The following is a 26,661-nucleotide window of genomic DNA, read 5'->3' as shown; positions in this document are numbered from 1 at the left end:
TCTAAGGACATGTTTATGATGGATGTTATTGCTGGCATAAGAGCATCCAACTGTTGCTTGACCAACCAAGAAGGGAGAGGGTCAAGCAGACAAGAAGGACATGGAGATTTGATAATTATCTCCTTAACGTGAGCTTCAGACACAGTGGTGAAATTGTTCCACAGTAAGTTCCTCTGCAGCTGATTGGAATTTGCAGCATCTGACCCACCAGATGGTAAATTAGATCTGATAGTCACAATCTTAGACATGAAGAAGTCCGCAAATTGGTTTACTAAGACACCTGGACAGTCATGATCAGGAAACTTAGAAGGTTGCTTATTGTGAAGGATGTCACCGATGATTGAGAACATAGTCTTGAAGTCATTGCCACAGTCCACAATCTTGTTGTTATAGAAAGTGCATTTGGCAAGATAGAGAGAACTGTTGTATTTATTTCGGATTGCTTTGAAGATCTCAAAGTCAACAGTTAAGCCACTTACAATCCACTTTCGTTCAGCCCTTCTTCGATCTTTTTTCATCTGGTGTAGAGAATCCGAAAACCAGGGCTGTTGAATTCTGGGCACCACAGATCGTGTACGGGGTGGTGCATGTTGGTCTAACAAACAGGAAAGTGTTTCATTATACTGGATAACAGCGTCAGTGACATTGGAAGCAGGAGAGGTAGATAAATCAGATATGACAATGTCCTCTTTGAAAGCGACCGGGTCAATTGATCTGAATTTCCTGGCTGTTATTAGTTTCTGGGGTGGTTTTGGCTTATCAAGGTGCAGGATACAGGAAATGAGCGCATGATCTGATATTAAGTCATGGACGTGAGTGGATCTTACTAGATTGTCCATTTCGCGAGAAATGACAACATCAAGAGTGTGGCCACATCGGTGAGTGGGGCCAACAACAGACTGGATCAAACCCAGACTGTCAGTTAAGTCAACAAATCTCCGCGTATCATGGTCGTCACTCACATCAAGATGAAGGTTCAGGTCTCCAACAAGCACCAATTCGCCCTTGGAGATGGCATAGTCTCAAGATCGGAAGAGCGTCGTGCAGGGCAAGCAGTAAAACGATTTACGGTGGGCCGTATCAGGGTCTATAAATGGTAACCAGAGTGAAACATCTCGATCCACTGGTAAACACAATGTCACAGTACTCAAAACTCTTAATGCGACGATTGCTATTGTCAGATTTAGAAGCAACATTTAAGCCTTTCTTGAACACTACAGCGACCTCTCCATGGGGATCACCCCCTCCTCGGGGTACATTAAATATATCATAGCCAGGTGGAGTAAGTGTGGATACATAAAAGTCATCAGATTCATCACCAGCCATCCAGGTCTCTGTGAGAGCAAATATATCAATGTCATGCTCAACAAGCAAGTCAGTGACTATACCCTTAGTTGATTTAGTTTTGACAGACTGGCAGTTAAGGGAAAAGAGAGACAATCCATTTGAAGATGTATCTATAGGCCTTGATAGTTTATGCCTATACTTTTTGCCACCTTTCTTTCCTCTTCTTGTGGGTGTAAATCTTGAGATTCCCAATGAGAAAATAGTGTCAAACACAGGCTTTGGAAGTGAATGATGTTTAACACTTTCATTGATTGATAGGAGAAAGTCTCTTGAGTAAGCCATTGAGTTAATGGGTACTTGAGTAGATTGATCCATGATCCATGGGTGATCATTAGCAAGTTCTGTCCAAACAAGTAGTGATGCTATTATATGTAGGCAAATCCAAGCTCCAATACATACAAACACATGCATAGTGTTTAATGGTGGTACAGATGAAATACACAGTGATGAAAAATCCAAAATGAAAAATTAAATATTTGAAGCGTGATCACCCAAAACACAACACAAATATAGGTCCATAAAGTCTCTGATGAAACTGAAGCAAGATGATATAACTTTCAAACAGTGTATGTGTCTTGTGCCTGTTTAAATGATGGTAAAAGACAGAGCACATGAGAGTGCAGCCTCACAGCGCACATCATCATCGGTCACATCACCAAATGTGTTTTGTATGATATCATATTTTGTATTTTAATTTGTACATTTTATATTACTTGCTACTTGTATTGATTTTAAAAACAATTTGCCTATTCTCATGTTATAGTAATATTATTGTATTTTGTATATATTATCATGTTGTATCATGTGTAAGTTTAAGTTATTTTTGTTAGTTTTTAAGGTTTTGCATTGTTTTATCTGTAAAGCGCCCTGAGGCTTTTCTGCATAGGGCGCTATATTAAATCTTTGTTTATTATTATTATTATTATTAAGTAGAAATTGACAGACATGACAGAGGAAAAGGAAGAAAGTACATCTGAGATCGATGGACTTAATCTCCTTATTCCCAAGCCTGCTCATGCTCCTCCAGACCCTGAAAATAGTATCATTTGTCAAAAGAAGAGCAAGAAATCACAGTCACTTCAGAGTGGTGAAACTGGTAGGAAACGTGTACGAGCAGTGACGAGAGGTAGCTGAACTCAAAGATGACGATGTTCACAAAAAGTTCTTGGACCTGATTATACTTCAAGTACCATAACACGATTGCATGTTATAAACCTTTTATAACATGCAATCATGTTATGGTACTTGAATGTATAATCAGGTCCAAGAACCTTAAGCTTTTTGTGAGCCTAGACAACCACCGTGCGGCCCTGATTTGGTAAAATGATCTAACTTGAAATTAAAATCGCTGTTTCGAGGAAAAGAGCTTTAAAGTTTGAACACTTGACGTATTCTTTTTGAATAAAATAAATTATTAAACAGATCTAAATAATGTCTTGGAAAATATAAAAATCTCATTATTTGGTGGCATGGTGGTGATTTTAGGATGTCACCAATGGAAAGAGCGCCCTTACATTACCCATGATATGGATTTATCTCAAAATGTCCAAGACTCAGTACACCGGTCGATCTTACCGCTTCCGATGTTGATTAAGATACTTCTTGCATCGATCCCGAGATGCGGAAAAACCAATAGTCATTTTGTCCCACATAAATGAATAAATAACAAAAACCCCGATCCCCGAGTGGACTCACCCATTCGGTGACGTCACACACGATAATCATCCCTTATCCTCCTTGGTTTCTAGATGAGATAGACGTGTGGATTTTTCTTTACCAACGCTAAGTATCATTACGAACCAAAGGATTTAGATATACAGTTTGTTTGTTACACTGAGGTAAAAACCAACCAGTATAGTCGCTAGGGAGATAGTTTTGACGACATTTTTCGGCTAGAAAAGTGACAAAAACGATCCAAAAACTTAGCTTGTATGTGTGTTTCCGTTCATATACGGTACACACGTTTTCAAAATGGCCGCCCTTAGGTCGCCATTTTATTTTTGTTCTCACGTAAAACAACTATAACAGACTAGTAAGTTACAATAGATGTTTGTACAGTACTGTGTATACATGTATGGTGAGTGATTATCGCTATGTTTATGGTGTGCTCTATCGTTATATCTTTCAGTACGCGTCTGATGACGAGTTACTGCTAAGAGTTCGGTGGGTTTCGGAAGGGACCAGCCTGACAGCTGTTCCCCGAAAGGTTTTCAGTTTTTCATCCCTTTGTATATATATTTTTATATCATACCACTACATCAGCGTCAGCCACTGTGCGTGTGGGTCTGTTTATTGGGCTTGAGCTTGTGTTCGGGGGGGGTAGTGCTGTACGCTCCCCGATTACTACAATGTCTAGGCCTTGTCAATCATGCCCTTCCCTTGTACCAGAGTGGGACCCGCATCCACTCTGCTACTCCCACAGGGATTGCTCTAAATCAAATAAGTGTGCTTCCTTTTGCATAGGCTTATCGGACATCCACTTGAGGATTTAGAAAGTAGCGCTGCTTAGGTCTTCGACACAGACAGAAGACGAAGACTAAGAAACAGAAGCCTACAGGTAAGATTGATATGGTAGGTACTAGCGAGGCGGGCAAGGGCCACGCTAAGGTAACCTCTGGGGCTCCGGTCCCGGCAAGCAGGCGGACCCTCCGGGACTGCTAGCGAGCCCGAAGGCCTAGCAGCCAGCGAAAGCACTGACTTAACGTCTAAGCTAGTAGCAGGCAGCAGGGCGGTACTTGCCCTAACAGGCGAGTACCAGTCTACCAGTGAGATCTCTAGCGAGCTTCTTGCAGGTGGACACCCGCCTCGTGCTGGCGAACGAGCGGGTCTAGCACCCGCGGAAGTAGCCGGCGACGGACAGTATGCCAAGGGTACCCGGCTTGCCTGGGTTGAATCTAGCATACAGCGTGCAGCGGACTTGCCTCGGCCGGTCTGTAGCACGCAGCGTGCCAGTGGAGCCCCGGGCTTGCCTGGGTTGATCCACGGCACGCAGCACGCCTTTCGTTCCCCGCAAGGGTCGAATGAAAACGTGCATGGGTTTAGCAGAGACGATACCGGGGCTAACGCTTCAGGTGTAGTCTTAGCAGAACCAACTGGGGTTGTCACACGGCAGCGTCCATGGTGGGACCGCCGAGTGATTCCCTGGGCCTTGGAATGGCTGCCGGCTGTCCTCCGGGACTGGCTAAGCGGCTATACCGGGTTGGGCTCGCAGTCTCTCACGGGACAGCGACCCAAGTGCAAACAGTGGCAGCTACCGAGACGAAGCTACGGCTTGACTTCAGTGGTAGCCACTATGCACGCCCCATAGCTGCCGTGAGTGGTCCGCCACACACAGCGACCTTGGGCGAGGCTCAAGAGGTTAGGGTAGGTAGTTTGAACAGCCTGGCTGATCAACAACCCACTTATGTCCTCGAGAGCCAGCAGAGCGTGGGTGATCCATTACAGTCAATGGGTCAATTACCCTCTTCTGATCGATCACTATCTATTCAGCGGAGCATGGCTCCATTGATCGATACTGCCTATTCAGGTAGCGAGGTGACTGATCGAGGGTATACACGCTCAGCTACCCGTGATACTAGGCAAGCTCCTTTTAGCCAAGGGACAGCCAGTATAGCGGGTACCCATACACACGGCTTGATCCTCTAGCGGGAACGCTGTGAGGCATGGGTACAGTGGTACGCAGCCGGGAGCCCTACCGGGCACCTACGCTACAACCACGCAGGTACCGCAGTACTTTCGTCCTGGTTACCACAGTCTCTGTGGCAACAGGGGGAGGCGGTACTGGTACTGCCGCTCCATGGGGTTTCCCTGGTGGCGGATCCTTTCAGGGTCAGCTACCAACAGGGTATGCCCCGTGGTATCCGCCGCAGGGTGGTTTCTTCCACGGTCTAGCACCGTGGCAAGTGCCGCCTAGCGTTGGGCAAGCAGTACCACCAGTTGTTACCCAACCCGGGCGGCGAGTGGCTACCCCTGCTACAGCTCAGGGTAGGCCGCACACTGCTATGGCTAGGGCGACAGCAGCGAGAGCGTCACGGATCCCGGGTGCTATAGCTAGCATCTCGGGTCTAGCGGGAGTACTCCCTCTTCTGCTGGTGTTCAGTTGGCTAGCCACACGGTGGCGACACCTCCCTGTCCACCTTCAGATGCCCGTCGTCAGATCTCTTCCTCATCAGAGAGTGAGTCAGAGTCTGAAGGCGAGGGAAAGGAGTCGGAAGATGACACCAGTAGCGACTCACAGTCTGATGAGGCTGTGCAGCTAGCTTCAGGTATCCTTCCCCGCTTCCCGTGAGGAACTCGCTAGCAATGGTCTACCTGCGGACACCGCTGAGGTGATGAGCCGTGTGGCCCAAGGTTTGGGCCTGGCTTTCTCTCAGGAGGAGTCCGTTCAGGAGGACCAGGGCATCTTTTCAGTAGGATGCCCAGCTAGCGGCGTCCACACAAGGGTCGCCCGCACTTGCATTCCCGGCGGACCTCAAGGGTAGGTTTCAGTAGGGCTGTCAGGCTCGCTGGAGCTTCGACGCCCGCGTGCTTGCACGCTTCCACTGCGTGTTTCGCAGGGAGGACTCTGAAACCTACCTCAGGGTCCCTGACATGGATCCAGACGCGTTGCCAAGCGCCTGCCGCTGCGCCAAGGCGCACGGGTCGCTCTCCCCCAGTGGGAGGAGGAGCTAAAGCTCATCGATAAGCGAGCACGCCGCTTATCAGAGTCTCTAGCGTCGCTACCACGCTTGCCGAGCACCTCGGTAGGAAGGTAGCGAACGACCACGGGCAACGCCGAACTCTTCCATGAGGTTAATCTGTTAGCGGTGCTAACAGCTAACCTCAACGAGAGTTCTATGGGCCTAGCCCATAGGATGTCATCTCGCCGCCGGGAGAGGGCCTGGCTGTCCCTCCAGTCAACTTACGGCTCCGACTTTGCTGAAGCAATGAAGAAGTCTGACTCGGTGGGACAGGGGCTACTCTTTGGACAGGCCTTTTGCGCTACGGTGGAGGACCGGGCAAAGAAGGCCACCAATGAGAGCACTCTGAAGAAGTCAGAGGCTGCCCTGACCAAGGGGAAGGGCAGTAAGGCGAAGAAGAAGCACAAGAAGAAGAAGTCTTCTAAGCGTTCTTCAGCGCCAGCTCCGGCTTCAGCAGGACGCGCACCACAGACTACACCCGAGCCCGAGGCTACTCCAGCACCTCCCAAAAAATCTGGGAAGCGCAAGAGTAGTTCTGGATCGTATGGCAAGCCCCCTAAGAAGAGCCGTTCTTCTAAGGGTGGCAAACCAGATCGGTCCTGAGGGCACGGCGGTCGACAGTCCATGCCGGCAGGTTTGACTTCCACAGGGGATTCCCCTGTGGGCGGCCGCTGTGCATTACGCCCAGAGATGGCATGCCATCTCACCGGGCGCCTGGGTATTGTCAGTGGTCAGTGGGGTTACAGGCTGGAATTTACCAGCCACCCTCGTGCGCCTGCACGATTCAGAGGTCCACGGTAGTGCCGCCAGACGGCCCCCAGCGCCGGGCACTACTATCAGAGGTCACTCAGCTTCTCACGAAGCAAGCGATTGTCCCGGTCTACCCCCTTTCACCAAGGGGTTTTGGAGCACTTTTTTCTGGCTCCAAAGAAGACCGGCGACTGAGGTTCATTCTGAACCTCAAGCCGTTGAACGAGTTCATCAGGCCCAAGAGGTTCAGAATGGAGACTTCGCCGGTGCTAGCCTGCCCCATCAAGGGTATGTGGGCGGCATCGCTAGATCTCTCGGACGCATATCTGCATGTTCGATCGCACCTCAAGATCAGAGGTTTCTACGCTTCAAGGTACAGGGTCAAACTTACCAGTTTCGATGCCTGCCATTCGGCTGTCCACCTCCCCAGAGTGTTTACACTCCTGGTCAGGGCGGTGGCAGCGCACCTGAAGCGCAGGGGAGTCAACATGTGTTGCTACCTGGACGATTGGTTCATTTACGGACGCACCCCACTGGAGACACAGTGTCTCGTGGAGTTAGTAGTCCGTGCGGTGCGGGACCTGGGATTTCTGATCAACGCCAAGAAATCCAATTTGGTCCCGACGAGACACCACTATTCTTAGGGGCCCAGATCAACCTCAAGGAGGGGATCGCGGCGCCCTCACCCGAGAGGGTGACGAACATGGCGAGGTGTGCCCGACTCTTGGCCGAGTCAGAGGGAGCACCCGCTGTGGCATGGATGAAGGTTTTGGTAGTATGGTAGACCACGTACCGTACTGCCGCTTTCACAAGAGGCCTATACAACTACACCTTCTAGCCTTTTACAGGCCCAGTCGTCACCAATATCCTCGCGGTTCCGATGTCGGAGATCGCGCGAGAGAACTCTGGTGGTGGACCCATCAGCCCAATTTGACTCAAGGTGTCAGGTTCCCTGCACCAGCGGTGCGTCCACGTAGTGACGACCGACGCGTCAAAAGCTGGGCTGGGGGCCACATCCACGGGACTCAGTCTGGGGCCTATGGTCGGCCACGGAGACGGAGTTCCATATCAACCTTCTCGAACTTTGGGCAGTGGAGAGAACTCTCCAGCATTTCGAGAAGGTGATCGTGATCTCATATCGTTGTCCAAACGGACAACACAACCGTGTAGCCTACCTCAACAGACAAGGGGGGCACCAGGTCACCACGGTTGTGCCTGCACGCACTACGCCTGATAGGGTGGTGCAAGGCCAGGCAGATTACGTTGAGAGCGATGCACATAGCGGGAGTCACCAACATCCTCGCGGACGATCTGTCACGAGGAAAGGTGTCGGGACCTACAGAATGGTCCCTTGCTCCGCAGGTCGCCCAGACGATCTTCGAGGTGATGTCCCCCCCCTCGATAGATTTGTTCGCATCTCATCGCAATCATCAGCTGCCGTGTACTGCTCGAGGGTCGCAGACCCACAGGCATTCGCCGTGGACGCTCTGTCCGTGAGACTGGGGAGGAATGACTGCTTACGCTTTCCCCGATCTCACTGCTCGCAAGGGTAGTGACCAAGATCGGGAGGGAGGATTGCAACGTCATTCTGATAGCACCGTTCTGGCCGAAACACCTGTGGTTTCGACCGATGGTGGATCTACTAGCGGCACAGCCGCGAGTACTCCCCGAGTTACCAAATCTACTCCGGATGCCCGGAGGAGAGGTACCAAGTCTACCACTAGAGCACCTGCAGTTAGCTGCATGGCCCTTATCAGTGAACGTGCGGCGGAGGGAGGCTTTTCATCAGAAGCTGCTTCTCTCATCGCCGGGGTAGACGAGAGTCTACCCTCCGCACGTATAGTCAGCGCTTTGGCTCCCTACTACGCATGGTGCGATGAGAGAAATACATCTCCCACTAGAGCCCCTGTGCCTCTAGTGGCAGATTTTCTGACAGAAAAGTTCAGGTCAGGACTTCAGCAGGCAACGATAGCCAACTATAAGTCAGCCATTCTCTCGATTCATCGGGGATTTGAAGACGGGTCGACTATCAATTCAGATGGGTCCCTAAGTCTTCTTCTCGACGGTATGTTCAACGAGCGCCCGAAAGGAAGGTGGTCCCTCCATGGGACCTCAACACAGTCTTGGAGTATATTAAGGGTCCCCTTTTGAGCCCCTGTCAAAAGCGACCCTTAAATACGCCACTCTTAAGGCGGCCTTTCTTCTGGCGTTGGCTTCGGACGGCGCTGCTCAGAGTTGCACGCAGTCTCAAGTCAGCCTCCGTGATTACTAACAACGGAGCGACGCTGTTTCTTCGCCCGGATTTCCTTGCAAAAATGAGCGAAGTACATTCCGACACTCGCCCTCTTCCTCCCCAGTATTGGGCAGGGTTCAAATCAATAGTCGAAGACAGGTTGTGGTGCCCGTGAGGGCGCTACAGCACTACCTTGGCCGAACACAAACCTTAAGAGGGGCTCATGACCGCTTATTTATCACTCACGCAGAACCGCACGGTCCAGCCGCTAAACAGACTCTGGCACGGTGGCTGGTCCAGGTGTTGGTGGACTCGGGGGCGGCAAGAGACGCTCGCCCCAAGGCCCACTCAACCAGATCTATCTCATCCTCGTGGGCCTACCATAGGGGGTCCCCATAGAAGAGATTTGTCAGGCTGTGTCTTGGAAGAACCTGTCGTCCTTTTCCACGGTTTACTACAAAAACGTAAACCAACGACCAGGCGATAAGTTCTCCAGGGCTATTCTGCGGAGATAATATGGTGGTTGGGTATCAGGTGTTTTATGGACAATCAGAATTCCAACATGGTAAGAACCAGTGTTTCTATTCTTAACCACTGAACTTTCAGTTCAGGGTTTTTGTCTGTTCACGTAGTCTTTCTGTTTCCGGCCGTGAGGGGGGAAATAGTTTGACCTCGCGATTACCATGCTACCCACTCTCCCGATCCTTATCAGATGCTGGCCAATCTTGTACCTCCATCCGTCGGTTACTTGCTAGATCGATCTTTCAGATGTTGATGCAAGAAGTATCTTAATCAACATCGGAAGCGGTAAGATCGACCGTGTACTGAGTCTAGTCCCAAACAAAAATGTTTGGTAGACTCATAACCGTGCGATCTTACCTTTCCGATGTTGATTATCCCGACCCCGCCGCCCCTACAAGTTTGGCCGAGTAGGGGCTGCCCAAGTCGGATAAGGGATGATTATCGTAGTGGACGTCACCGAATGGGTGAGTCCACTCGGGGATCGGGGTTTTGTTATTTATTCATTTATGTGGGACAAAATGACTATTGGTTTTTTCCGCATCTCGGGATCGATGCAAGAAGTATCTTAATCAACATCGGAAAGGTAAGATCGCACCGGTTATGAGTCTACCAAACATTTTTGTTTGGGACTAATTTCAAGTTAGATCGTTTTACCAAATCAGGGCCGCACGACACCCTCTTCATTCAATTAGACAGTCTTGATTTAGTAGGGATAGAGACCTCGTAATGACCCTTGTAGGTCAAGCAGATTCCGAATTATTGTCATTTCATCTGGCTAATACATGTATGATGATTATGGTTGCTACGGGCGGCCATCTTAGATTTCAGGTGTCCTAGACCTCAGACATCCATGAAACCCCCTTCATTCCCTCAGGCAACCTTGATTTAATGGGATATACACCTCAATGACCCTTGTAGGTCAGGCAGATTCCGAATTATTGTCATTTCCGAATTATTATCAAATCACAATTTGATTATTTATGGTTGCTATAGGCGGCCATCTTGGAATTCAGGTGTCCTGGACCTCTGATATCCATGAAAACCCTTCATTTACTCAGCCAACCTTGATTTAGTGGGGATGTACACCTCAATGACCCATGTAGGTCAGGTAACTTCCGAATTATTGTCATTACACCTCGCTAATTTGATGATTTATGGTTGCTATGGGCGGCCATCTTGGATTTCAGGTGTCCTGGACCTCAGACATACATGAAACCCCCTTCATTCACTCAGCCAGCCTTGATTTAGTGGGGATAGACACCTCAATGACCCTTGTAGGTCAGGCAGATTCGAATTATTGTCATATCATCTGGCTAATATGATGATTATGGTTGCTACTGGCGGCCATCTTGGATTCCAGGTGTCCTGGACCTCAGACATCCATGAAACCCCCTTCATTCAATCAGACAGCCTTGATTTAGTGGGGATAGACACCTCAATCACCCCTCTAGGTCAAGTAGTTTCAGAGTTATTGTCATTTTACTTGGTTCATAAGTATATTTTGGCGGCCATTTTGAAAAATGGCTGTATACAGAGTTTGCCCGGGTTTGGAATTTTCCACCTAGTAGAATTTGGAAGACCTATGTATACCCTACTCGAATCAACTTTCAAACTTTCCTCTTTGAAAAATGTATACGGGTCTATAGGACAGGGCCTGAACTATTTTATTGCCAGTAAGAACTAAATAAAGGATTAAGATTTTGCTATGTTTTCATTTGGCAAAAAGTATAATATTTTTATTCCCACCCCACCCCACCCAAAAAAAACAGTGCTGTACTTTTCTGATATCAGAAGTGCTTGGTTTTATCACCTTTTTCATAGCAACATATTTATGACAGAATGCAATAATGAAAATGTTGGGCTATTCCAACTGATATTCATCACCCCATATGGAAGACATGACCTTAATCTCCCACACAGGGAGTGTAGATTTCAAATAGAGTCAACCATTATAGTAGTTAACCCTATTTCAAATTCACACTCAAATGTGTGGAAGATTATTTATTTAGATAAAGACCTGTGATGTCTTCCATAGGGGGTGTATAGATTGTGGTATTCCAGTTTACCCCAATGTATTTGCCCCCTATGTGAGACATGATCTTAATCTTTCTCACAAGGTGTGTATCTGAATGGGTGACTCCATTTGAAATCTTCACGCCCCTGTGTGAAAATATTAAGGTCATGTCTTCCATAGGGATTGTATGGATCTCAACTGGAATATCTCAAGCCATACACCCTCTATGGAAGACATGACCTTTTCTTCCAAACAGGGAGAGTGAATTTCAAATGGGGTTACCGGAATGAGTGACTCAATTTGAAATCTACACTCCCTGCGTGGAAGAAATGAACATGGCATGTTTTTATCCAGGTATGATTCTGATTGGCTGGGATGATGAAGTTGGTCCTTAGATAATCAAAACTGATCCAGCGGGGTACTGGGCTATTCCAGTTAAAATCCATACACCCCCCTATGGAAGACATGACCTTAATCTTTCACACAGGGGGTGTGAATTTCAAATGAAGTTACCTGAATGGATGACTCCATTTAAAATCTTCACCCCAACTGGAATAACCCATTGCATGGTTTTCTTTCCTCCAGGTATGATTCTGATTGGCTGGGATGATGAGGTTGGTCCTCAGATATTCAAAACTGATCCAGCGGGTTACTTCTGTGGATATAAGGCTACCAGCGTAGGCACAAAACAAACAGAGGCCAACAGCTTTCTAGAAAAGAAACTCAAGAAGAAACAGGATTTCACATTTGATCAGACAGTGGAGGTAGGTGTTGTTTAACTTGTTTTGTTTAAATTCTGGAGATTCACAATACGATGCGCTACCAGCGGTTGCTCTTGCTAGTCAAATTTGTGACCTTCAGTGTTGACGTAGACATCGCCATTCTAGCCACCATTGGATTTTCACGTGAGTGTGATAATAATTATGTCGAAAACAGCGCCATGAAGGATTCAAAAGCGATCAATAGACTAAAATGGATCTACTATATTTGTAAATAAGTTATATTGCGCATTAGTGTGTAACATCATTATATTGACATTTAAACACACAATGACATAATATTCATATGCGTTTATTCAAATTACGCTGGCTTGGGATGTCGACATTTTCCCATTATACACTGCGTATTTTGATATATCTCTCAGCAAATGCTGGAGGCGTGTCGTATTGTGAATCAACCAAATTGGGAGTGCACAACATATGGGAATGGGTGAGATCTGGTCATGGACTAATTTCAGCTGACAAAGGTTCTATTTAGCAAGTGTGCATTGTAGTACCTGTACTGGGCATTGAATGTTGTCCTGAGACATCATACCACCATTATTGTGTCACAGATCAATAGTTCAGTGCCTGATCAGTCATTTCATCATGATGCGTCTTTGATGAGACGTGATACTGTAGCTATCAAAATAGTAGTGCAGATAAACAGGTTTAAATTTCATTTATGTCGGCTTTATCCGTCTCAATATTTCGGTGCAAACACTGCTAGGTTATGTTCCCCTCCGACCTGCCTTAAGGAGTGTGATTGCAATGATTATTGATTCTCTGATTCTTCTCAGGGTAGCCAAAAAATTTCATTGCAGATCAAATTATCAAAATGTCACCCAATTTTTATCTTGACTATTGGCTCCTATATGGGACAGCAAACTATCGGAAGTCGATAAGCTAATGTTTTCTAACCATTGGTTTCTATGGGACAGGAAATTGTCAAAAGTTGTGTGGAAAATCTTCAAAATCGCCAAATTGAGCTAGTTTGGCAACCCTTATTCTTACCAATTTTCTGAGTCTTAGACCTATAATGTTACATCATTATTATTTTTTTCCCTGACAGACTGCTATCAAGTGTTTATCATCAGTGCTGTCTGCTGACTTCAAGCCTAGTGAAATAGAAGTAGCAGTGGTGACCAGGGATAACCAAAAATTCAGGTAAGCATGGGTAGAGGTGATAGCGGGTAAGGGAGAGGGGGTGAGAGGGGCTGACTTGAAGCCCAGTGACTTGGTAGTAGTAATGGTTACAAAGGATAACTAACATTCAGAAAGTGATATAGGGTGAGAGATGCCAGGGACGGAGAGAGTGAGAAAGGAAGGAGTGAGAAGCAGAGAGCTACAGAGGGACATATTGTTGCTGAGCAGGAAAAACATATGTACTTGTGGCCCTTAAACATGTTTAAAACAAAACTGCTAAGGGGTTAGTTATGTAGGCAGTTTTGCTTTAAACATGTTCAGGGGCCAATGACATAGGAGGTTTTTTTTTTGCCCAATGACAATATGATAGAAGGGAAAAGGTGCTCTACTAAACATGGATTGGATGATAGGCTTCAATACAAGAGTATAGAACTCCTTCCAAATAAGTGGACCATATACCTTTAAGGGCATACTACACCCATATATTGGTTTGATTGGTCTAAAAAAATGTTTTTTCATTTATAGCTAGCAGAAATATGCACGGATCATGTGAAATATAAAAAAAATGAAAAAAAAGAAGAAAAAAAATGCTTTTACACATTGTAGTAAGTCATTTTAGCCCTATATATTTTTTGTTTACTGTGTATCCTAGTAACTCAGATCTGTGTTTCATAACAAACTATAATTTATTCTTTTCAACATGTTCAAGTAGGGTACATGAATAGAATACATTAAATCCTTTGTTATACTCTCTATAGAAAATCTATAGTGGTGCATGCAAAATATATAACACTGAATAAATTAAATAAACACTTACACAATGGATGAATAGTCATTAGTCAATTTAATTATATAATGTGTTGTTAGGAGAAGAAAAGGCTATTAGGTCACCGTATGTCAGGTTATAGGTCAATTGGTTCAGGACTTCAGGTCAAATTTAAGCATTAAATTTTGAATACACATGTAAGAGTCTGTGATATCATAATGAGGAATAATTTTGATATTCTGTCTTTAACTGGATATATATCGAGAAGTGCAAGGTGGATATACTAATATACCTTGGGATGTAAATGGTGAGTACAATTTAGAATGCCTAGTTGACATGGATTTCACAAATAAATATAAAATAGTTACCAAAATCACAAAAGTTATGCTTACGGAAAACTACCCAATATGGTGGTATAGGTGACAAGAAATACAATTTTTTTCAACATTGCTGCAGTATGGTTGTGGTAACCTGTTACCTGGGGCTTAATTATGTTTCAGTGAAATAATGTCGCAAGTTAAAAATACAAAATATAGCTCAACATTGAAAATAGAAGCATTTTAACCAGTTCCTTTTTTGATAGTTGTGGAGCGCCAAGTTCATGAAGTCATAAAAGAAATCAGGAACCACTTATTCCCATTTTACATATCAACTTTATTTCCCTAACGTGTTAGCAACACATATCCAAAATTTTAACGAAATCCGCTGATAGTAAGCTTTCCAAAATGAAGTGAATTTAAATCATCAGTGATGTACCACCTTTTGGCTTCTACTTTTAAAAGCATGTAAGCTACGTTGATACCGATGCCACCAATAAAACGAGAAGATTTGCCCTTCATTTTGCATACCACTTTGTCCAATTTTTTTTAATTTCTTCACAAAATGCAAAAAAAAAATCAATGGGTGTAGTACCCCCTTAAGTATCACAGATTACAATTAAATTAATGTTAAACTATTATGGCTGTGATTCTAGGAATCAAATTTGACATCTTTAGAACATGCCCATTGCACAGTTCCGCCATTGTACAGAGCCTCGAACTGGCAACAGATATGAAAGGAAGAATTATGTAACTAACTTAACACAATGTTTAATTACTGGTTCAATTTCCATTATGTATACTGCCACATCCAGGCTCTCCTCGCATATTGCGGAACTGTGCAGTGGATGATTAGGACATATCAGAGAAATGCTGAAAACAGTGCTATGAAGTTTTGATAAAAAGGAGGCCCTCTATTTCAGCAGTGTGATTATGTCTGACTTTTAAATCAAGAGAGGGCATTGAAGAAGGCAGTTGCCAGAATTGTTTGTTTGATTTTTGAGCAAATTTGGGAAAGAAATGCTGGCTTTCATTAGTAGTACCACCAGTTATACTGTAAAGATTTTGCCTAATTGTGCACAAGGGCTCTTTTGCCTTAGAGTAAATGGTGTCCCAATTTGATCCACTCAGGCTAAAGCCAGAAATTTTGACAATTGAGTTACTTCCATTAACTTTATCAGTACCTAAAATTACTGCTGTCGAATCCCCAGTTCTCTTGAATACTTGGTTGCAAAGTTATGAACCTTTTATATGGTTATTTTTTTCTGTTTTTTATTGAGTTTTTTCTTCTCGCTTTTTGCTTAATATATCAGTTTCATTATAGTCGATGTTAGCCTGATTGGACCAAATCTGGTCACAAATTCACTTACAAATAGAAAGTTCCTCCTCTGAAATTCCAAGCAGGAATTAATTAAGAGTATGTTCCCTTGTTTACTGGTGGGATTTTTAGGGGGGGGGCACTAATAGTAGTGCCTAAAATTCCAGTTATGTTAAGGGATCTAAAATGAGTTTTTATTGCGTTTCGACAGTATTTTTTGTGGGACATGAGAGAACCTCAGACCTATCGAATTGCATTCTGAATACGGAGCATGTCTTTCTGATATCAAATAATTTTCATTTTTTGAAAATCACAATATAATACAAATTTTATGACAAATTATAAAAAGTTGATATTTTTCAAATTTTGATATAACAGTCCTCAAGTAAATTATATAAATCTAATGATATATTCTTAAAGTGTATGTAGCAGGGAGGAAAAGCCGACGGTCAATTGAAAATTTTGACCTTTCATATTGAAGATATGGATTTTTTTCTCAAAAAGGCCTAATTTTTTTTGGTGTTTTGGGGAAAAAAATCCATATCTTCAATACGAAAGGTCAAAATTTTCAATTGATCGTCGGCTTTTCATCCCACCTACATACACTTTAAGTATAATTCATCAGATTTATAAAGTTAACTTCAAGTACTGTTAAATATCAGTTTGTAATGATTTGCCATAAAATGTGTATTAAATTGCGAATTTCAAATAATCAAAATTATTTGATATCAGAATGACATTCTTCGTATTCAGAATGCAATTCGATATGTCAGATGTGCTCTAATGTCCCAAAATAAATACTGTCCAAACGTTCATACCCCACCCCTTAAGGGAGTCCAATAAATCTACATACAAATATGCCAACAAGATCAAATTTTATTTTAAAAAATTTATTCCTTTTTTATTTTCTTTGTTTCTTCGTGCAGGGTTTTGACAGAGGCAGAAATTGATACGCATCTCATCGCAATAGCAGAGAAGGACTAAGATCACATAGTGAGAATTAGATAAATCACATTATTCACTCCAGGAAGATCATAATGGCGGATTAGAGCCAGAAGGCCCTATCTGCAATAGCTGCCTTGTAGACATTTTAACAATTTCTGCATTCTATATTGTACACAATCTCCAAACATAACACCTGGCAGCTATTGCAGATAAGGCCTTCTTGCCCTAAACCCCCCATAAGTGCTCTACTATTGTAAAAATGGCCATTTTCATAATCTGTCAACACTTAACTTGGTTTGCAGCAAGTTTTCAGAAATGTTTTTGAATGTTATTAAAACATTTTATAGCCTTTATTATGGCCTGACATGAAACATTTTCTGGCAACCTTTTCTAACGTTTTGCAAATGTTTTCAAAAATGTTTTACTTGACTTCCTGCTATTTGGGTGTTGGCTATATTAAATTGGCCATTCCATTTGAAGTACATATACCCCCTATGGAATACATGACCTTCATCTTCCACACAGGGAGGGTAAATTTCAAATGGGGTTACCTGAACAGTTGACTTGATTTGGATTTCAACTGCAGTAGCCTAAATGACAGAGTTAAGTCATGAATACTGTAACTTGTTGGAGACATTGGACAAATCAGGGGTAGAATTTCGCCAAACAGTGTGACAATTCTTGCGATATCAATTATTGCAATATTTTGCGAGCATCCTCTGATTCTCACAAAATGTTTACGAGAATCAAGTTTGATCCTCACAGGAATCTTTGCGAGAGTCAAATTATAGATTCTCACTGAAATTCTAGCCCTGCAAATCCTGCTCCAATATGGTTTTTTGCGACACAGGATGCTTAGTTTAATCTGTGAACATCTCTTCAGCCAAGTTGCCTGGTTTTAAGGGATAGACAATTATACATTTTTGCCAGTAAAATAGATTTCAATTTTGATATCCTTAGAATGAAAACCAAACCTTAGAGCTATACACACCTAAAGTTTCACAGGTTTGCCTGTGAACAATTTTCAAAAAATATTAGAAAAGCATTTATTGCACAAATCAAGGTGTTGTGGCTTTTTTGCACAACACTGCTACAGGGTGTATCAAAATGATTGTTACCCATCAATCACATTCCAGTAATATGGAGTTTTATGGACATGACTGTCACTTTAAAATGCAGCATAGGATCTGCATAATTTTTTGATTACGGTCATAAACAGTCATAACAATAAATTTCAAGAGGACCCTATGTTGCATTTGGAAGAAATAAGGCTTTTAAACAAGAAGCACCGCTTGGTCAGTTCACCACAGAAGAACTGACTTACACCTGTTTCTTTGATCACAGACAGAACAGAATTTACATGGATATATTTTAACCTTCACTAATTCCCTAAGGAACTTGAACCAAAAGTGGGGCTTCCACTTTAAGTAACCATCAAAACTCATTGGTACCAGTCTTTTTTTGATACAGCCTGTGTTAATTTGAGTGAGAAATTTGACAGCAGAGAAATGTTGAGTATCAATTCAGAATTGAACATTTGATATAAATATTATTACGTTAAGTTAGCTTTGTCAATCAGATGAGCAGGGAACACAGTTACCTGATTAAAAGTGATGTGGAAATATTAGAACTGACTTGAATGTTTTATATCGTCAGCCTGCTACGCTAATTGCCTAAGTTTTTTTTTGTAATTTTGAGAACAAAGTACAAAATATGGTTAAAGCATACATTTAAACATGTCTATTCACCAATCTTTGCACAAAAACAAATGATAATGATACAAATGAAAAAGAAAAATCTGAAATAATTAAGAGTGATTATGTAAATGATGCATACTTGAACCACATTTCATACTTTGTTCTCAAAATTACAAAAAATGACTTAAGTAGGCAATTAGCGTAGCAGGTTGACAATATTGTTTCTTTCGTAATCTGGTATTATAGCACTTTGTTGTCATACAAACACGGAGTACAGTTGAACACCAGTATTAGCACCAGTTGACCGAATTTGATTCTAAAATATCACTATCTCACACAGAAAATAAAAATTACAACATAGGTCTGCATTTTATTTGAGCTTTCTTCAGTTTATAAGAAAGAAAACACATGAATTTGAAATTAAACCAAAACTATTGTAGCAACACTTGAAATTTTAATTTAATCTTATAGAAGATAGCACCAGTAACATGATTCTATAAAATATTGATTCATCCAATCAGCAGACAAAAATGGCACATTTAAATTTGAACTAGCTGCAGTTGATAGCAAAAATACACACATTTGATATACACCAAACTGTTTAATCAAGGAAATATATAAATGAATCCCTAATTCATGCGCATTTGGTATCTACCGAAGATAGCATCAATTTAATTATTTTTAACTCTTGAAGGAAATTAATTTGATAATTTTATTTTAGAATTGCGATAGTGGTTAAAGATTAAATTAAAATGTCTAAATGTTGCAATAATATCCTTTGGTAGGCCTTTAATTATGTTGAATCCATATGTTGTCCTGTCTACTGCAGGGTTGGCGCGATTTAAATCAATTGATTTAAATCACAATTTAAATCAAATGATTAAAAAAAAATCATTGATTTAAATAAACTTTTCAGTTTTTACCGTTTTTGATCAATTTAAGTTAATTTCTATCTTGAATTGCCTGTTTTAGTTCATTTGTAATGTTTCTACACCTTTTGGATATAATTAAATACCTCTCTGATGTCATTTTATCTATTGCTAAAAATCATTTTCAAGGTGCAGAATTCAACAAGTTTTTCCCCATGATTTTACCAAATTTTTTCTTTGAAATTTTCACATCTGAAAACATGTTTTGATTTTTTATAAATGGTCGCATGTCATAAGTTGGGTATGCAAAAAGGGTGGAGGGATTACACTTTTCTGAAAATTGTGATACAAATTTGATTGGCTTTCCGTAACCCCCATATCCTACAGCAGTGGTTCATACCTCATTTTAAGCCTAATTTTATACTCTTTCAATCTACTGAAGCATATAATTATATATCATTCAGTAAAAAAATCACATCAGTTGAAATGAAAAATGCCAGGGGTGGAGGAGCAGGCGGATGTGGAGCAGGCGGATGCGGGAGTGTCCAATAGGGCCTATGTGAAAATTCACATGTCAGCATGTCAAAACTACCGGTTACTTTTTCAAATCTAGTGAGGGTATTATGTATTGACAGCTTTGAATGTTGAATTTGTACAACTAAAACAATTACTGGCTACTTAAGGTGGTACTACACCCCCTGATAAATTTTTTTTTTACTAATTTTGCATTTTCTCAAAAAGTAAACTACATTTTGTGTACACACTGGTACAGTTATGCATATTATTGGGGTAAGGAATCCAATATACTTCACTGAAATTTCAGTGATTCAAGACAAGGGGTTCATTATATATGTTAAGAAATGAGGTACATTCTAGCGGTACCTCTTTGCTTATCATAAATAAAGTACCGCTTATCTTGAGTCACTGAAATTCCAGTGTAGTAACTTGATTCCTTACCCCTATAATATACATAACTTTTGTTGCCATTGTTATATTATTTTTGAGAAAAATGCAAAAATAGTCACAAATTTATAAAGGGTTGTAGTACCACCTTAAAGGGTTATATGTTCCTATTTTTAAATTTTTTAATGAAATTCTATATGAATTTCAGTATTTTTAACAACATGCTAATGTACATTTCTCTTCTTGATATTAATTTCCTCAATAATATAGAATAACTCTCGCTAATTACTCGTAAAAAGGTCATTGACCTTCACAATGTAATTAACATACGTACAATTATTTCAAAGAGTTTTTTGGAAGCATTAATGTATTGAGAACATATCCTCCAAATCTAATGACATTCTTGCATAAAATACCAATTTTACAGTCATTTTTGTAATTGAGGTCCGATTTGAGAACAACGCATTTGAAAATTGAGATTTACATAGACGCCTGTGTATTAATTAATTAGTAATTAAGCATTATCTCAAAAATTAAGCATGTGATAAGGTTCAAAATGGAGTTAATTATTAGAGGTTGTCAATATGTAGGGTAAAGTGGGGCATTAGGGACCCCCATTTTTAGTTTTCATCACACCTGACTTTTATTTAATACTTGTTTCTGTTCTTAATGGTTTCACTTGACAGACCTGTTATTCAGCTATGTACAGCAGGAAAAAAATATGCCAAAAATGCATTCATTTTCAAACACCATGCATTTATTTACAGTGACGCTCAAGTGGTCCTTATTGCCCGATGGTGGGGCATTAGGTACCACCAACTAGTGTCATGTTTGTTGACCATTTTGAGACCTTTGATTGTTCTTAAGAGTTTCTTTTTCAAAGTCTTATATCAGCATGGTGTTTATTTTATGTGAGGAACAACTGACACATGCAGTCCTGGCCTATCCAGTCCTCTTCCGAGCCCACAACTTCTCCATATGCAAAATGCCAGAAAAGTTTACAAAACATGCACTGAGTCAACCACAACCAACATGACCATGTCCTCCAGTCCACAATCAGGACATAGTTTGTCAGGATCATTTTCATTGTCCACCTTTTGTTTCTTTGTCTTCTTTTACTGGCTTGGTTTTAGGGTTCTTGTTATTTTTGTTGGTTGGTTTTGACTTCTTGTTCAGCTGCTGCTTATTCTGGAGTGCAGCAGCATATTGTACAAACGGGGCATTAAGGACCACTTCTAACTTCATTATATGGCTATGATTTGACCCTAAAATGTCATAGTTGGGTAATTTACCTTACAACAAACCCATTATGACATAAAACAAGCACAAACTTTAAAAGTTGTTGTTGGACAACCGATTCATACATGGGAAATCACCGATATTTCACTGAAAACGTAGTATGGGGCATTAGGGACCACCAGATATCGCAAAAATCACAAAATTGCACAAATTTCTTTAAAAGTACATATAGGGTATATTTTCTGTTAATTATCTATTTTTACAATACTAATAAGCAACATTAATGTAATTCATTATACAATTGTGGTCTTAGTGCAATCTTCAAACAAGCACACCATAATCTGTAATTTACTAAGAGGCCTAGCGAAAGTGGTGACATCAGTCGGAAGTCCACTTTCAACATGACATTTTTTCCCTTCAAATCATTTAATGAGACAAATAAATGTTGATATATGCTTGCCAATGTGTACTCTATCAGATGAAACTATCAAAAGTTGTTGATATATACCACATTTGAAAAAAAGTATGTTAAATGACGTACTTTATCTAGTCCGAGATACTAAAAAGTTCAGCGTGTACTTTGAAGATGTCTGCCAAGATGATGTTTGGGTCAAACTGCGAGGAGCAACTAACATGAGTGTTACATAAGCACTGATCATTTTTAATGAGTAGCTATTATAAACCACGCTTGCAAGGCATATTTAAAATAATGGTCAGGATTCCCTAATATGCATAATAATTACTTGTTTATTGATTGGTACTTAATACCCCATGGTACTTAATGCCCCGCTTTACCCTACAACATATCAAAAAATACGTTTTTTTGTCATTTTTGACCATGTAATGGAAATTGTACCCAACTTCTGACATGCGACCAAATACCTGATAGGATTATGCATATGTCTAGCATTCCACTGGTCTCTTTAGACTTTATCAAGGGGTAAAGCAGTTCTTGGGATAAAAAAAAAAAAAAAAAAATCGATTTAAATAAAAAAAAAACCGATTTAAATGAAATAAATCGATTAAAATTTTTTTTTTTTAAATCAAAAAATCGCCAACCCTGGTCTACTGGAGATAATTCAAACGCATTTTGTCTTGATGCATAACTTACTATTTAACAATCTTGTTAGCGGTGCTATCTACTGAAGAAAAAGAAATTTCCCATATAGCAGTTAATTTTTTTAAAGCAAGCAGTAATAATGTTTAAAGTGAGTCTTCACTGCTTGAACTTTTAATTTGATCTTCAGTAGATGTAGCACCAGTAGGCCCCTGTTATTATTATGCCCCACCACGACAAAACAAGTTAACTGACATTTTTGCGAAATTGATTTTTTGATGTTTTTGAACTCTGGGCAACTCGTTACATATGTTGAAACTAAAACTATTTTTTGTAAAACATCCCAAGAGCTAGATATCAGCATGTCGAAATGAGTTAACTACATCATTTACCTCATAAAACCATGACAAAACAAGTTACAGTGGAAACTCGTCAATACGAGATCGCCGGGGTCGGCATGTTTAGCTCGTATTAAGCGGAGTTCGTTTTAAAAGTCAGGTACAAAATATGTGTCGGAAGACTGCATGTGTTTAAGCCTAATGTCGGCTCAGTGGGCTGTACAAGCAAAACTTCACTGGTCGAGTCTGCATAGCCGTCTTCATTATTTTATACTAGATTTGCAGCCTCCGAGCAATGTCACAGTTCGAAATTCCCTCAATCGGTATGATAGGCTAATAATTGTTTTTGATTTTCGGTAAGAGGCATTTTTCTCACTGCTTTCTGATAAAATTCTGACGATTTTCTCAGGCTGATTATCGTAAACAAATAAAACAATTATACGGCGATATCGGGATTTCCCCTACTTCCAGCAGCTAGTAAACATGCCTTGAAGGGTTTCCCACTTTCGATCCAAGGGCGGACTTCCGCGTTTGCGATTGGATAGTCTGATATGTCGTCAGCAATAATTGGCCTTATATGGCAAATTTCGTCATGACTTGATTTTATAACATCTAAAAATAGGAAAGGGAATCCTCATTTGCCGCTGAAGTGATGTCTCGAGCGAGTATTTTGTCAACTTCTCACATGATTTACATCATAAATTTACCTTGGGAAATTAGCTCGTTTTATCCATCATAAAAACAATAGAAAACAAAAGCTTTGACTGACAGCAAGTGCTCGATTATATGGATTTCGTGCTATTTACCTCAGTATTAAACAGTTTATTTTGTACAGTAAATAATAGGGGAAAATCGGGACCACAAGTTTCTGTTCGTAGTAAGCGGTTTCTCGCATTAAGCGATCTCGTATTAACGAGTTTCCACTGTAACTGACAAGGCCTATGGAGTTTTACACACTTAACACTTCATTGATTATTATTGATTATTGAACAATGCTTGAGCAATTCACAGTTTGGTCTCTAATTCAAAACATTGCAGTTAACTTGTTTTGTCATTGTGGGGCATATATCTCGCTCAGGAGACAAAAATGACTACAGGTCTGCGTTTTATTTGAGCTATCTTCAGTAGATGAGAAAGAAAAATGTGAATGTAAAATTAAACCAAAACAAAATGTTGCAACACTTGACATTTTAATTTGATTTCAGCAGATATAGCCCCAGTAGGTCTAATTTGATTCTTAAATGTCAATTTATCTCGCTCAGGAGACAAAAATGATAAGATAGGCCTGCATTTTGAGGTATATTGTTTTGGGTATATTCCGTAGACACACAAAAAAAATAATAATCCTAAACAAAATGTCACAACACTTGAAATTTTTATATGATCTTCAGAAGATAGCAACACCCATAACATGATTTTATAAAATATTGATCTATATAGTCTACCGATGTCAATTTTAAGGTTATGTCACATGTGAAAGCCCTGTGTCTTTGCTATAGGATCCATTGCATATTGTGTTGGGCAAACCGTCTCTGCAGTGTTATATTACTAATTTTGAAGAAATGTAAACTCAGTTCCGTAAAGCCTGAATGTACGATTTACGTCAAATTTTAATTTTGTTATTCTTTATTCAAAATGTTGAAATAATATTAGTAATAACTGCCAGGAAGGGTTGCTGTCCATTTTAAGCTGAGATAACAAGGTAAAGTGAAAGAGGAAAAAGATGTTTACAGGCGGTTCCCAACTTGAACTTAAAGTGAAAGTGAATGAAGTTTACAGGCGGTTCTGATCAGGGTAACGCCCGATTGTCGGCTACACTTGCCTGTCCTGTAAAAATACCCCGACTACCTATCTACGGCAACCCCCTTCATTCACCAGGTCACTTGCGCCTGGCTGAAGTTTTGTCAGAGTTATCTCCTAGATTTCAGCTGTGAATGCCTGGATATGCCTGACATGAAATTTAAAAAAAAGAAACCCCTCTGGTTATTTTGGCCAGTTCCATTTAGGTGCAAGTTGGGACATGTGTAAACTTTACAAATATGCAAAAAAAATCAGGTTTGAAAAAAATTAACCAATTTCATATTATAAGCTCGTATATTACTACATTAGGCCTATGGCTTTAACTCGGAAACGTTTTTTGACAATATTCTCTGTCTCCGACTGTCTTGTTTTCTTGGGTACTTAGCTTTGACGGGTAGCACCTAATTACATCATCATCATACCTTCCCAGCACGTGGTGGGTGGACTTGTTCCAAGGGCGGACACTGCCCAGTCTTCCTATTTCTGAAAACAGGGACTCATACAAAATGGTCCATTCAGGTGACAGGTCGGTCTTTAAAACCACCAGGCAGTGCCTGGGAGGGTTCTTATATTTATAACATTCGGCCAAAGCCAGGCAAAGCCCAATAGTGCTCAGAGGCTAATAAATTCACGGGATGCCAACCGGACTTTACGGGACAGGGATATGGGAAGAGGTCTGATTTTAGATACAGGAGGAAAAGCGGAACACCCGTAGAAAAATCTGCTAGAACAAGCATGGATCGGCAACCAAACTCATGTGTGGCACCGAGGGGAATTGAACCTGAGCCGCAATGGTGAGAAGAGAGTGAGAAGACCACTACAATAACCTGTCCTCCTGGTTGGAGGTGTACGGGGATGTGCCACTTTTTTGGTGTGCCTTTTCAGCAATTTTGGTCTACAATTTTGGGGAGTGCCCTTAAAAGCTTTGTGCAAATTTTGATGAAAAATTTGTAACAGTACCGATGGATGTGTCGCAAAAACAGCAAAGAGTAGGTCTAGGTATAGAGAAAGTCAGCGTTTGAAAGTTTGTGTGTCTGTTGCACATCCCTAAAAATATTACAGCTCAGTCCCTTGTAGCCTGAGTCCCTCGGCTCACTCTACTATATACTAGAGCATGAAACATCACTACTGAAGTAAAGGTTATCTATAGAATAGGCCAGCTTGGCATGACCAAAGGGGTAGAGTCAGCTGCCCCAGCCCCTGCCCGGCCCCTGTTAGCAGTCTTGCATCCCAGGCTAATATATGACTCTAAAAATCACAGAAAGCTTAAAAAATCTGACCAAAACCTGAATATTTTTAACAACAAATTTCTGTCAAATCTGCTTCGGTCAAAATACTGCTATATAATTTCATACAAGCAAGTGGTTTTCCTGTGCATTTGAATGCAAAGGCGGTAAACGACACCAGATTGTGCAGCAAAATTGCCTATTTTGTTCAACTTGTTGATATTATTGTAAAAATTTCTGTCGATAAATATTTTTATGTTGGCAAATAGGCCCTACTTTCAAAATGTTTTTTTTTATAACATATTACAAATTCGGAATTCCCCATGTGTAATGTGCTATTTAATTAACACTTAAATTTGACAATATTTATCTAAAGAGTTCACTATCCTTTTAGAGGTCAATGGCATGAGGATTTGGTCACACTTGCTTGTCTTGGTATGCCCATGGGTCACTTGCATATAATAAATATGTATAAATATAGCTAAATATAGTCGGAAGTAGCTAGTGACCATTGGCGGACAGCGACTGTGGGCGAGACGGACCATAATTAGAGCACTGATCAATGATGCATGTTCCACTAAATATGTATAAATATAAAGTGGCTAGTGACCATTGGCGGACAGCGACTGTGGGCGAGAAGGACCATAATTAGAGCACTGATCAATGATGCGTGATCCAGTAAAAATCAGTGATAAATGAAAGTTGTTGTTCAAATTGAAAAAAAGGGTCTTTGGGTG

The 26,661-nt window shown here is 41.3% G+C and overlaps 1 protein-coding gene across 1 annotated transcript in view; it reads left to right on the top strand.

Moving 5' to 3' along the window:
- LOC140146147 (proteasome subunit alpha type-6-like) overlaps positions 1-18,425 on the top strand; it is a 31,719-nt gene extending 13,294 nt beyond the window's left edge. Inside the window, exons 5-7 of the mRNA XM_072167907.1 lie at positions 12,131-12,309; positions 13,376-13,470; positions 16,777-18,425. Coding sequence (XP_072024008.1) covers positions 12,131-12,309; positions 13,376-13,470; positions 16,777-16,834 — 332 coding nt within the window. The 3' untranslated portion in view covers positions 16,835-18,425. The remainder of the gene's footprint in view (positions 1-12,130; positions 12,310-13,375; positions 13,471-16,776) is intronic.
- Positions 18,426-26,661: the final 8,236 nt, after the last annotated feature.

This window comes from Amphiura filiformis, chromosome 2, assembly GCF_039555335.1.
Source record: "Amphiura filiformis chromosome 2, Afil_fr2py, whole genome shotgun sequence".
Classification (NCBI taxonomy): domain Eukaryota; kingdom Metazoa; phylum Echinodermata; class Ophiuroidea; order Amphilepidida; family Amphiuridae; genus Amphiura; species Amphiura filiformis.
Note: the sequence above shows the minus strand (reverse complement) of the source record. Positions and strands in the feature narration are given on the sequence as shown.